Source organism: Neodiprion pinetum, chromosome 7 (assembly GCF_021155775.2).
Source record: "Neodiprion pinetum isolate iyNeoPine1 chromosome 7, iyNeoPine1.2, whole genome shotgun sequence".
Lineage (NCBI taxonomy): Eukaryota > Metazoa > Arthropoda > Insecta > Hymenoptera > Diprionidae > Neodiprion > Neodiprion pinetum.
In genome coordinates this window covers 894,879-909,183 of record NC_060238.1, presented here as the reverse complement: position 1 = coordinate 909,183, position 14,305 = coordinate 894,879, and the positions used below count along the sequence as shown (strand labels likewise).

Below are 14,305 nucleotides of genomic sequence, written 5' to 3'. Positions count from 1 at the left end.
AGAATTAAAAAACATATTTTCTCTTTCTAACGATGCAAGAATCTCGTTTTTGTAAACAAGCTGAAAACTGTAAGGAAAAGTCGCCTTGAATTGTTTAATTACAGCGAAAGTAAATAAATTTCGTAAAGAAAAATATTGTACCTTTTGTGTTGGAATTTTGATAATCAGGCGCAAAAAGTTGACGGAAAAAAATTCACGGAGAATTGATCGCAAATGAAATTTATACACTGCTAAATTGTGCAAATTTAAAGTTGCAAGTGTAGTTTTCTGCGCTACGCGAGAAGCAGGAAGTACACCCAGCTGTATTGCTCAATGCTCGCATGCCTGATCGGTAAGGTCAATCCTGTTGCACTCTATCTCTATCGCTTTGCCCATGATTGGCTAAGCGCGCGCTCTCACCCAATCATGGCGCAGAGGGAGAGTGACAGAGTTTATTAAGAGCGAATAAACCATACTCGATAGGCAGAACGGCCATCTAACCTCTGAATTACCGTTGAGTGGTGACAGCGTCGAATCCTCCGGGTGTATACGACGTGTATGTATAAATTCGGATGCTCGCGAGAGCGGAGTAACAATTGAACTCGCGAAGGCGAAACGTCAAGATGGCAGAACTCGGGTCGTTCACGTTCCCGACGTTGTTTACGGTTTTATTATTGTTATCAGCAGCGCTTGATGGGACTTGCAACCCAGTAAACATATCCCTGCGAAGTGTCCCCGAGTCCCTCATCCATACGGCGATTAATTCGTTGAACAGAAATTCGCCAACCCAGAACACGTATAGGGGCGGAAACCTGATTAGCGCGCAAAAATTGGTAATTATGCTGTGTATTTTATACTTGATGTCATTCGTCGTGAATGTCTCATCATCCCGTGACGTTTCGAAAGTAAACTTTTCTATTTCCGAATACATTGCTGCAATTTTTATTGTTGGAATTCTCTCCTGACTCCGCGACAAAGCGCGCAATAATCGATCATCGCATAGTCATGCACTTAGCGGATATCTAACTTGGAATTTCTAACGTCGTTATTTACAAATACGGTAACGCTTGGCGCGTGCGAAATCCCTTTGTTAACCGTAGCGATGACAAATCGTTATGTATAGAATGTATAATTTCGTGATGTCGCTCGCGCGTTCACGTATGAATATGTGAAGTAATTTAATCGCCCTAAAGAGCGGACAATTATTTAACAATTTTAACTTTTCTTTTTTTCATAACAATTAATCGTCATAACAGCATCTCTTGCAAGAATTCACTTCAAACTGGGTTACAGACAGGATATTTTTGCCTCTATAATATTTACAAATAACAGAAACGTCAAGATAAAAAGATTACATCAATGTACCGGGTTATCAGTATCGGTGACCTGGCATGTTAACGTTATACGCCCCATATGCAGATTACCAAACATTCGTGGTCTGCGTTGTTTCCACAGATGTGCCAAGGGTCCATATATCACGATATGCATGCAAATGTTTGTCCAAATAAGTAAACAAAGCAAGAGTCAGCAGATAGCAAATTTTTTTCCACTTTAACAACCTCCGTCTCTTTCTTTGTAGTTGGAGCCAAGCTTCGTGATCTACAGACTGACCCTGAACCTGGAAACAATATGCTCAGAGGGTTCGACAAGCTGTCCCAGAGAGGCGTGCACTATAGACCTGAAAGACACATCGGGACAGGTAGAAGTTGACCCAAATACTATACAATGCTTGTACCTGTACCCTCAGTCCACTCAGGAGGATATCCAACAGTCGCAGCAACAGCAGAATAGTCCCAGCACAGACAGCGACTTCGACAAGAGCACCTTGGACCTCGACCACGAGGTTCAAGCGGCAGCTGAGCTGCAAAAACCGGATACCGAATCAGCTGAGCCATTCATTGCGGTCAAAGCGGAAAACTCGAATTACTGTGCAGGTTGCCCTTACGAACTGAACCCAAATTTGCCAGGGCTGAACGCCTTTGTCACGCAAGCTCTAGACGCCATGGACAGACTCCGACAGAACGAACACACGCACAAATTCATAAGGATGCTGAAAGTGACTCGGGCTGTTCCTCCGAGTTCTACAATCGTCGAGTATAAGCTTCTTGCTGAAATCGGAGAGTCAAACTGTCTGAACAACGCAGTTACGGAACGCTCACTATGCCCGCTGCGGAGTGACTCCCCTAGTAGACGGTGTCTGATCACGTTCCAGGAGCGGCCCTGGATACAGGGTGACAGGCAGATTATCGGAAATAATTGCACCGCTCGTTCAGATGAGGAGAATGAAGTAAACGCTGTTTCGGATACGATAATTTCGAATCCAGGAAACACGGAGGGCGTTCTGTCGGGAGAAAACATATTTGAAACTAAGGGACTGCAAGTTTTAAGGGACCCTAATGAACTCCACGAACTTCAGAAAAAAGATTCAGCACAAGTATTAAATCAGGAAAGACCGGCGGTAACCGAGGCTCCCATAGTGAGGGTGGAACTTGAGCGACCAGATAATGGACAAAAGGTACAAGGATTCGTTGATAAGCAGAAAGAGTTTGAGGAGTTTTTGGAGGGCTTTGATATACCATTGAGAACAGAGACTGCGGTAGTGGACGATCATGAGGACGGGAGGCAACCGGTAACTGAGGAGATAATCAGACCGGAGAAAGTGGACAGATTGGGGGTGAATTCTTCTTCGGACTTAGAATCAAACTTCAATGAAAGTGTAGAAGATGCACTACCTGATTTACGGCAAGAAAGAGCTAACATCAACCGGAATAAGCGAAATGTTGGAAGTGCCATTTCCATCAGCACCAACGACGAGAATGTTAAAAACTTCACAGCCATGGGATTTCAGAAATTTTTGGAAACATATCAGGGACAGAACGAGCCAATTTTACTGAATGTGACATCAGCAACTAGAAAGATTGTGCAAGGCTCTCTTTACAAGATGACGGTAAAAATTGGAGCCAGTGACTGCCCGAAGGGAACGAAAAACAATTGTCAACTGCAAGCTGGCAGCGAGCCCCAGACATGTGAAATTAGTGCCTGGTCAAGGCCGTGGCTTTCCACGGATAAATTGAAGATAACTGTAACATGCCAGCCGAATACCAACCTGAGAAAGAAACGTTCCGCAGTGATGGGAGCAGTACAACCGATAGGCATCGATGACCCGGAGGTGAAAAACTACGCGAATCTGGGTGTTAGTAAATTTTCGGAAAACTTGGGGGGACAGAACGAGCACATGTTGATTGAAATCATTTCCGCGACCCGTCAGATTGTCCAAGGGAGTCAGTACATAATAAACGTGAGACTCGGAGAGAGTGACTGTCCCAAGGGAACAAAGAACAACTGCCAACTGAAAGCTGGCAGCCAACCACAAGAGTGCGAAGTGAAGGTCTGGTCGAGGCCGTGGCTGAAGTCAGGGGCGCTTGATGTGCAGGTGAACTGCAAGGCGAACGAACGAGCAAAGAGGAGCTTGAGAGGCAAGGACTATAGCAAGAAGATGCTGGAGCAGTCCACGTATCTGAGAAACGAGAGGCTGTTCAACGACTTTGTTGACAAGTACAACAAAAGCTATGAAAGTTTGTCCGACAGGAAATATCGATTCAAAGTTTTCCAGCTAAATATGATGACTGTTCAAGAGCTGCAGCGCAACGAACAGGGAACTGCGATTTACGGCGCTTCAATGTTCGCTGATCTGACGACACAAGAGTTTAAACGGTATTTGGGACTGAAGCCGGAGCTTAGGGTGGAAAACGAGATCCCGATACCGATGGCTGAGATTCCTAACGTCATGCTTCCCGAGTCTTTCGACTGGCGTGACCACAACGTGGTAACGCCAGTAAAGAACCAGGGAAGCTGCGGTTCATGCTGGGCGTTTTCGGTCACCGGAAACATCGAAGGACAGTACGCCTTGCGCCACGGAAACCTGCTCTCGTTTTCCGAGCAGGAACTGGTCGACTGCGACACGCTTGATGAAGGCTGCGGAGGCGGTTTACCCGACAACGCGTACAGGGCGATAGAAAAAATCGGAGGACTTGAGCTGGAATCGGACTATCCCTATGACGGGGCTAACGAAGTTTGTCACTTCAATACTAGCGAGGTCAGAGCGAAGGTTGTTTCTGCGGTAAATATCACCAGTAACGAGACCCAAATGGCTCAGTGGCTGGTGAAAAATGGCCCCATTTCAATCGGCATTAATGCCAATGCAATGCAGTTCTACATGGGCGGTATTTCCCATCCCTACAAATTCCTTTGCAGCCCGACAAACCTTGATCATGGAGTACTGATCGTCGGTTACGGAATTCACAGTAAGTAAACTTACGGCGAATTTGACTCACAGTCAGAGTGCGTATTGAGTGCAGTTTCATTAGTTTTCCAATCTTTGGCTGAAAACTACGGAACTTGCCCTTGATATACATTTTTTCTGTAAATCAAATTCTCTAATAAATTATTTATACAGACAGTTGTTTTTCATCGCTATATCAATTATTCTAAAGCTTAAATGATGAAAAATAGTCATTAAAACGTTACGCTGAAAAATTAATGAATCAACGTTTTATCGACTGTTCTTAATCTACATGACTTTCTGCCACATTGTTAAGCCTGTATTTTCTCCATGTCTGCATTATTCTAATGCTGAGTAGATAACAGTGAAACGATATGGAATATAATTGCAAACTCTTACATTTGATCGTCCATCGTTAGGAACCGTAAGGCAGTTAAAAGAGAAACTGTATAAAATAACAACGGTACAAAAACCAGTAGCACTGTCACATACCGTGCAATCTCGTCCCGTGCTAATAAATTTATAAATATCTTGACGGTTATTATCATTATTATTTTTATTTTTACAGCATATCCCATCTTCCATAAAACACTGCCTTATTGGACGATAAAGAACAGCTGGGGTCCTCAATGGGGCGAAAAAGGATATTACAGGGTGTACAGAGGCGACGGAACGTGCGGAGTCAATCAAATGGCATCTAGTGCAGTGGTCGCTTAAAGATTGCAACTTGGAATTGTTAATTAGCCTAATAACTTTGTTAAAAACTCCCAACGCGCTATAAATTTTTTTATTACTATATTAAAAAAATATTAAATTTCTTCGATTGAAAAAGAGAGAAAAAAAAGGTACACCTTGAATTTTTCAAACAAAGCTTGACGTTTTATACTTTGATATACGTTATTATAATAATTACGCCTATTGGAAGCTAGAAAAATCGGTGAAGTTTCGAATAACAAGTTCATTCGCATTTACAAAACTGGGTTCAAAACCTTATTGTTTAATAATAAAACAACGGGCGAATAGATTTGCTAAACTAGGCGTTGTAACAATAATGTTTTCCTTACTTTTTATTTTCGCGCCCTTTGTGTAGATCTTTACAGCTATTAATCTCTCGAGTTGGAAAAAAAAAACATAAAAAACAAAAAAAAAAAAATCTAACAATTATGTAAAAGTTTTCAAGATAATATTAATAAATAATATTAACGTGTTGCGAGCAAAATTACAGAAAAAAAAGTAAAAAAGAAAAAACTCACAATTTTCCATGACATTAAAAAACTACTTTAATATTATACTATTGAAATGTACTTTCTATTCTTTTCTTTCTCTCCCTCTCTATTCTTTACGTTGTACTAAATCTCAAATAATTCGAACGTGTGTCGTAAACAATATGAACAATTTGCATGAAATGAAAAATTGATAATCCCATAAGTAGGAAATGTAAGAGAATTTGCAATTAGACGTGTTCATCTTGATAAGAAATTTTATATCGACCTAGATTTCAATCATTTGAAAAATAAACTGCTAAGGATTGATTATACGCACACTCACCCGATACTTGGGTGGGTGTTGTTTGTTTATTTCAGCTCTGCTTTTCTGTTTCAAGTGTCCAATAATAATTGTGATATTTTTTCAAGTAGCATACGTGTAATAATAATTATTATCAATAAAGCATTAATAATAATAACGATTAAACAATTGTTGACTTATTTTCGTTGTTCTCATTATCATTATCATTACTCTATTATCAACACCAAGCGAGTCAAATGTTTATGTTTGTTTCACGGTCTTTATCTGTTCACTATCCCTTCTCTCCATGACTTTTGCCAATCGGATTGCGAAATAGAGAAAGATAAATAACTGTGTGACAAATTAATATAAGAATGTGACCAGGGAACAAAATGAAACATTCTTTTCCTGCATTTTCATTTTCAGGACTATCGAATATTAGTAAGTGAATCAATTTGACGAAAAATGAATGTTGCGATTGTACGAACAAGGTTAATATCAAATATTATTTTCTTTTTAAGCTGGATTGAAAAAAAAAGTGGATATCTACGTTCATATATATATTTTTTTTTTTTCGTTTATTTTTCGCATCCTCCTCATTTTCATGTAATCCACACAACTAATAACCAACCATCGCCAAGTAAAACGATTCGTCACGAGTTCGATAAAAATTTATTAACATTTATTACTATTACGAATGTATATTAACGTAATTATTTAATTTATTTTGCATTTTATTCGATTATTTTCGTCAAACTTGAACGATAATTGTGAGTTTTTACTGTAATCTGTTGTTTCTTTTTTGTATTTGGTTTTTCAAATTATTGTTCAGACTCACTTATTTTAAGGTCATAAGAGTAATATTATAAAACACGTTTCTATGTCGAAGGAAAATCCCATTGTGATCTAATAGTAAACGAACGTGCATGTGAAACGTGAATTTTTGTATTTCGTTTCTTATTTGTTTTCTTTCTTTTGCCCTCTGCCTTGTCTTATCTCTTACCTTATACATAATAATATAACATGAGAACCTGTTTTCTTAGTTTTACTTATCGCGTTCGCGGTTCAACAGTAGTGAAGATTGCGTGTGATTGAATATGCGTGTGTAAGTGTCCGTGGGTCTAGGCTGGTTGGAAATAATATTAGTACACCGACAGATTAGTTCAAGGGGCGAACGACGCGCAGTTCGCATTATCGCAGTGTGAATAATTTAAACAAAATTCCTTTAGAAAAGGAAAGTTCTTTTCCCTCTAGCGACAAAAGGAATCAATGAGTAATTTATTTTTTCACATAATCAGATACGCATCGTTTCTTATCTTATCTTACCTCTTCTCGTCTCTATTTCAATCCCGAAAGTCTTAATGTCCACTGCATATGTACGACGAAAATTTTGGCTTGAGAGACGTGATTGATTTCGCTCACTTTTGAACAAAATAAAAATTAATTTTAACAGCAGGATAAAAAAAAAAAGAAAAAGAAAAAATACTTATTTCAGAAGGCAAATGCCCCTTGAACGAGACTCGCAACGCGCGTTGATCACCACCAGCAGCAGCAGTAACAGCTAGACTATTGAAAAGAATGTACAAAGATCACCTCTTTCGCGACTGTGCTTAGTAGTAATTGTACGATCCCCACTGATTGTAGGGGCCGTAAGCCTGAGGTCCGCCCTGACCGTACTGCCAGTTTTGATAATTCGCGTAATTCGGATCCGATGGTGGCGGATACTGCTGATATCCTTGCTGGTAACTACCCTGCCCGCTGTACTGTCCACCCTGGAAAGGCTGCTGGGACTGATACGGGCCGCTCGGTCCGCTTCCGTACTGGTAAGAAGACTGCGAGCCGACCGAAGGCGGCGGTGGAATGCTGGATTGGTCGCCAGGCTTGACTTTCTTTGGCGGTGACGTCTCGCTGCGAAAGGAACATTGAGATTAATTTTACCTCAGTTTTACCGGCCTTTTACACATCATGGTGGTCACAAATTTTTGGGAAAAAAAATTCCATGACATTACTAGGTTTGCCAGGACCTAAACCCTAATTTTCCTTTGCATTTTCCCAATTTTAGTAAGTTACAAGACCTAAATTGTTTACCTTACTGACTCTATATTCAGTTCAAATTCAATCCGAATCGAAAAAAAATATATAACGTACAAAAAAAAGTCAGTTTAAGCAAATTTGTTACCTCAAAATATCATTTCGAATTCCGATGACAGAAAACTAATACTTCCAGTTTTTTCAATGTCCAAATTAAAAATCCCTTAACAATTCCAGGTTTTCCATTACCCCTTTTAAATACCCTGACATTTTCAGGTTTTTCAGGTGTGTGCCCACCCCGATACATGTATATAATATTTTTCTGTTTATTAAAGTATTCGTTACCTCTTGCTGTCCTCGTTCTTCGCCTTCTTTCTTTCTTTGGCTTGTTTTATGCACTTCTGGAACTGCTCGTGCGCCTTAAGTACTTGGCGTATGTCCGGGCTGAAGTCTTCAAGGAACTCGACCTTTCTTTGTGCAAATAGCACTCGCTGCTCGAGGTCGGCATGCTCGCGCTCTATGAACATGTCCATGTACCCGACGACCTCCGAGGTGTCGACCGGGCTCCGCTGCAGGCCGAGGTCAATCAGTTGTAGATAAAGTCGCGGGTTGTCCTTGTCCTTGTCGGTCGCCTGACGGAGAATTGATTAGAAAAATTCGTCTCACGTCGTCGAATGAATGTTAAAATGCCTCAATTTATTCACATTTAATGTTAATGCGATGTCTGAGAGATTTAATTACCTTGAGGAGTACTTTTACGGCTTTATCAATATCGTTCTTGACCTTACACAAAAACCTCGCGTATTTGACAGCCACATTGTTGGCTATCGTGCGATTTTTGCTGTTGCTTATGTAATTCTCGTACAGGGCACAGGCCTTGTCCAAATCCCCTCTTCGGCGCTCGAGATTTACACGACGGTACGCGATCTGCAGCATATTAGGCAATGCCGCGTCAATTTTCTCCAGTATTTCGGATGCTTTTTCAAAGTTTCCCTGACCCTCCTCAAACGTCGCCCATTGTAAATGCAAGTTAGGTTTTTTCGGGTGGTGAACTATGCACGCGCGTGAATACACGTCTCTTATCTTCTCAGCGTTCTCGCTCTTTTGAGTCTCCAAATAACGTACAAACTGGAATAAAACAGAGGAGAAATAGAATAAAGTTATCCTCTGTCTTTTTGTCTCCAGTCTTTTCAAACGTGAAATGACAACAACTTACTCGCATCCAGAATTCATCATACAGAGCGCAGGCGATCAAACAGCGCTCGAAAAGTATGATGATTCTAGCCGGATCTTTTTGCTCGATCTCGAAGTCTAGATACTCCTTCCAGTTCTTCAGTTGACACCGCTCGAGGGGCTTAACGTGGAAATAAGGTCTCTTGATCTGTGAAAATATAAAGTACAAATGTGATTAGAATCTTGGTCAGATTATTCAACCCTATTTCGACCCATCAAAGAAAATGAAAATCGACATTACCCCTTCCTCGTACGACCATCTTGCAGCGACAGCGTTGACGTTGGCCTTGTGCATTTTTCGCCTGGTGCTAATGATTTTCTCTCTGATAGCCCGGGTCTCCTCGTCGGTGGGAGGGACCTCGTGTGGCGATGGTTCTTCTCCAGGCGGTGCATCGTCCGCTACCGAAGCTGTTGCGGTGGCAGCCTCGTCCGATTTGAGAAGAGCCTTAACCTCGGCACGTAGGGTAAGAAAGTCGTCGACGTTCAAGATTTTGTTGGGAAGATTCGACGAGACGAATTCCTGAAAGGCCTCAAAGTGCGACAGGTAGCACAACGTAGGCGTTGACAACAGGCGATCGTACAGAGCGGTCACTCGACTTAGACGCTTTGCCTCCAACTCCCATTTGATGTAACTCTCCCAGAGACGATCAGATCTGGTACAAAGCGGGACAAATGAAGAGTAATTAGACCATTTTCGACATGTGAAATATTGACAGATCGGACTTGAGTAGCAGAAGAGATACTTAGAATTCATCAGGATGTTTCAACCATGATAAAATGAACTAATCTCACCTGAATTCCAGTCCGCAGGCCTCTATGGCTCTCTCATATTGTTCCCGAAGTTTTTCTTCATCGTTTTCATAAACGGTTTTGCAATGATTGATGTAGTGCAGCCATAGATCGACACTGAGCGATATCGCTTTCAATCCTTGGTCAAAAACCTGTGAGATTATCAATGATGATGTTCAGAGAGGAAAATTGTTCGCGTGATTATGTCGATTTTTTTTTTTTAAATATATATATACGTTTCTTATCGGGCGCTCGGGTAATATATGTAAATCTATTAATATGTTTTTTGTCCTTGTCACGTGTGGTTATTTTTTCTTTGCGTCGTAACGTTTATATATGTATATAAAAACGAAAAGATCATGTTATATATAAGGTTAGATTTATACTTAGAAAAAAAATTATATTATATGTATTATATATATATATATATGTGTATGTATATATATAATTAGATATGGATCGTTGCTCTCATAAGTAATATTTACTCACATACCGTAGGCGTACTGTAAATAAATTTGTGTTGTGGTAATAATTAAAAAACACAGAGATTGCAGAGCATTGTGCATTCACCTTAAAACTCAGGGAGACTCCGACACGAGGCGCGCGTTGTCATATCTTCTCTCTTATCGCTCTCTCTCGCTCTCTGAAGCCCCCTTTTTCTCTGGCATGTGAGCGCTCATCTCTTTAAGTCATTGTCATATGACTTTGTCTCAACACCGATATACCCGACCAATATAAACTTACTTACTTACTTTACAACGAGTAAGAGGAAGGTAATATAAAAAAAAGTGAAAAAAAAAAAAAACCAACAAACAAAACAACCATCTTATCCCTATTCGTAATTTTACAATACTTTGATTTTTTGTTTTTGTTGCGAGTTGTAATATTTTTTGTTTTGTCATATGTAAGATACGTACGTAACTCTATAACGTGTACAGAATTTTTCACCTTATAAAGTTCATGTAAACTACTGTAACAACAAGAACAGCAAAAACAGAAACAACAATAGGAGGAACAACACATTGTCAATGTAAATATCGACAAGATCGGCAACGATGATAATAATAATAATGATAATAATAAGAATAATAATAAGAACAACAACAATAAGCTGATAGAAAATCGATGTGCTACTAATTCGTCGTTATTATTTTCACTTATGTACGTTGTATGAATTTCACCATTAGTATTATAGTAATGATACTGATATTTCGTATACGATATTAATATGTAGTAGTAGTAGTAGTAGTAGTAGTAGTAGTAATAGTAGTAGTAGTAATACTTTAGCCTTACTAGCACAACAGTAGTGATAATAATTAATAAATAATGATCAGCTATTCGGTAAACGGAGAGAGTCGAATGGGTGCCGCAAGACGTGCTAGGCTGTTGGAAGGGAAAACCATATTTACGTGCGTGCGCACTGCCCAGGCGTCTTCCTAACTCGAGCTAGTTTCATATTAGAGGTTTTTTTTTTCATTAAAAAAATTCATGAATATCATTGTATGTATCCTAGTAGCAGTAGAAGTGGTATAACAGCTATAGCAGTAACAATAATGATAGTAGTAACAGTAATAACGGTATCCGTAATAGTAGTATGCAATAATAATAGTTATAGTAATATCAATAATGATGATAACTAAGCCTAGGGAATATTTATATATGTATTGAAAAAGTGAACTCACCGTTTGACAATTCTCCGGGTTTCCTTTCTTCTTTTCGTAATCCGCGAACTTCCTCCAGTATCCGTAACAGTATGGATAACGCTCCAAGAATTTCGTATACGCCTCTCGCGCCGCTTCTGCGTCATTCTGCAGAATGAAAACAACCTTCGATCATTTACTTCGCACACAACATTTCAAGAGACATTTGGTTACCCACGGGTTTACCGCCTAACGGACAAGTTGACGAACAATTAGGTATTGCACTTTGAAAATCATGCAAAACTTACCTCTTGGTCCACATATTGAAGAAGATAAGTCCAACCAGTGAAATCAGAGGGATCTTCGTTTACGGCTTTCCAATACTTGTCAAGCTCTGGGAGTGCTTTTTTTTTCGGAGACGCTGGCTTCGCCTCTGGCTTGTTTTCAGTCCCTTCAACTCCCGAGGTAATTGCGACTTTTTTGGCAGGTGTTTCATCATTGTTTTCAGATGTCGGAGAACTTGGGTCGTACTCTCCTTCAGCGTTTAATTTACGTTTACCTAGAAATGATGAAGAAGAATAATTTCAAAAAGAACGTACCGATCAAGCTTAACCAAACTATATTGACTCCTCTTTTTCACAAACCTCTAAATTCTAATATAATTGAATAATATTTCTTAAACTAAAAAGTACATACCTGCACCTCCCTCAGGCTTTGTCTTCGCACTCTCTGCTGCAGCTTTGCTAAGTGCTTTAGCTCCGGCTTTCTTTTTCTTGTCACTATCCGGTGGGAGTTCATCCTCGGAAACAGATTCCGTCTCTCCAAGATCTGCAGGCGCTGCGGCAGGCAACTCTTCATCTGAAACTGCCTCTGTTTCGGGTTCCTAGGTCATGTACAGAAGATCAAACATTAATTTTTCAAACTTTTTTTTCTTTCACTGCAAAATAATGTTTGAATGTTACGTTTTGATTGTAACGTTTCACTGTTGTCAGAAAACTACAGGATTATAGGATTACGGGATGGGGTCTACCTGGAGGGCCGACTCTACAGGGAAAAACTCGTCTTCTGATATCGCTTCCATTTCATGTTCATCCTAACGGTGATAAAAAAAAAATGACAGAAAATTTGAGAAGATTCGGAATACATAGAAGCATAGGAGCAAATGACAAAACTAAGATCATCAATTCTGTAACAGTAAACAAGCGCCAAAAACTGATACAGCAAATTCAATACCGTATTATTTTAGTCATACCTTAGCGGCAGCTTCAGTTGGAAGTTCATCTTCAGAAACGGCCTCTGTATCAGGTTCAGCTTTCTCCTCTTTTTCATCTGGATTTTCATCCGAGCTTTCTGGCCTCTTTGTGTCAGCTTCTATGCTGTCTGTAGTGAGCATGCTGTGATCAGCGGATGGGGTTTTCAAGGATTCGACATCCATTTGAAAGCCTGTCAGACTTTCATGCACAAACGAATTTTGTGTCCCATTTTCCAGTGGCTCCATCTCTATGATCTCCTCCGCCTCTTCTCCCTGATTAAGAACATGGTGGAAGTCATCCATCACCTCGTCATTTTCTTCTACGATGGTCTCCATCACTTCTTCGGACTCCACTTCCTCCTCAGCATCAAGCTCTGCAGGCTCCATGCTGTTCTCAGACATTTCCTGCAACAAGGTTTGGAGAATGAATCATACATTGAGTCAAATCTTGCCAAATGGTCAATTATCTGATCTGGGCAAGAGGGAAAAAAACAAAATAGGAAGAAGCGTTGAATTACCGTGTCTATAAGCTGAATTGTTTCCTTTACTTTCAACGTGGAAACAATGGAGCCTGAGGGTGTAACTTTGGTGACGAGGGGTGGCGGCGGAGCCTCAAGCTCAGGAACTTCCTCCTCGACATCTCTGTCTCGGTACACAATTCTGATTTCTGTATCTGGATTTTGATCCTGATGTAAGATATCCGTGTCTTGAACCAAAACTATATCCTGCGAGTCTTCAAGTTCGAGGTGAAAGGTCGTACCTTCTTCCTCGACAGTTTGCTCGCTGATGGAACTCTCCAGTGTCTGTTGGAGCAGACCATTCTCTGAGGCATCCTCAGTTTCTTCCAAATTCTCCTCCTCGCCAAGATAAACCTCCTCCTGCGATTCGACAGTGTGAGATACTCGAGAAATTTGGAAAATGCATAAATTCATGAAATACGTTACCTCAGGTTCCGGTTGCAGGTAATCCTCGCCCTCGCGGGCCTTCTTGTGGGAGCGAGTAGCTCTAGCGAGTAATTTTTTGACCGGTGATTTTTTGGTAACGATTAAATTGGTCACAGCACGACCGGACCTGGTTCGCCTGACTGTGAAAACGTGGATGGAGGCATTAGGGTAACGATACGTTACAAATTTATTTGGAGATGATATTGTATCGCTTGGATAATGGCGGTTTGCGATGCGCCGCGAACCGCGGTCTTCAATCTCATCGCACCGCGTACAACTGGGATACTTTTTGCCAATTTTTCACTCGATCATTCGTCAATATCTATACTAAATAACAATCAACCATTTTCACTGATATTTCTATCTCTTACCTGGCTCAGCAGCGATAATTTCACTCTCGTCGCCGCTTAACGACGCCATTTTCTTTCTTCTAATCTTTTTGCTTTCTGTTGTTGGTTGTGTATGTGCGTCCATGCCTGGGATTAAGTATGCTTCGAGTGATCGGACTGGCAGGAAATTTTCGGCGCTTCGAATATGAACTTCGTATTGCCAGTTCCTGTTCGCAGCTGTCGCTGCTACTTCTCGCGTGGCGCAAGCAGGCGACTTGTAAGTAATGAATGTCGTGTGCGTTGCCTACCGTAAGGCTTGT

The 14,305-nt window shown here is 40.5% G+C and overlaps 2 protein-coding genes across 2 annotated transcripts; one reads left to right on the top strand and one right to left on the bottom strand.

The window, feature by feature from the left end:
• Window positions 1-466: 466 nt before the first annotated feature.
• LOC124223198 (uncharacterized) lies at window positions 467-5,458 on the top strand. The gene is made up of 3 exons (XM_046634950.2): window positions 467-812; window positions 1,559-4,283; window positions 4,830-5,458. The coding sequence occupies exons 1-3, from the start codon at window positions 603-605 to the stop codon at window positions 4,976-4,978; spliced, it is 3,084 nt and encodes a 1,027-aa protein (XP_046490906.1). The 5' UTR covers window positions 467-602; the 3' UTR covers window positions 4,979-5,458.
• Prp39 (pre-mRNA processing factor 39) lies at window positions 5,134-14,212 on the bottom strand. Its single transcript, XM_046634949.2, has 13 exons — window positions 14,028-14,212; window positions 13,657-13,796; window positions 13,231-13,590; window positions 12,713-13,117; window positions 12,157-12,343; window positions 11,769-12,019; window positions 11,503-11,628; window positions 9,824-9,972; window positions 9,273-9,684; window positions 9,015-9,179; window positions 8,540-8,926; window positions 8,144-8,430; window positions 5,134-7,675 (listed from the first exon to the last, which is right to left on the bottom strand). The coding sequence occupies exons 1-13, from the start codon at window positions 14,128-14,130 to the stop codon at window positions 7,378-7,380; spliced, it is 3,270 nt and encodes a 1,089-aa protein (XP_046490905.1). The 5' UTR covers window positions 14,131-14,212; the 3' UTR covers window positions 5,134-7,377.
• Between the last annotated feature and the right edge of the window lie 93 nt (window positions 14,213-14,305).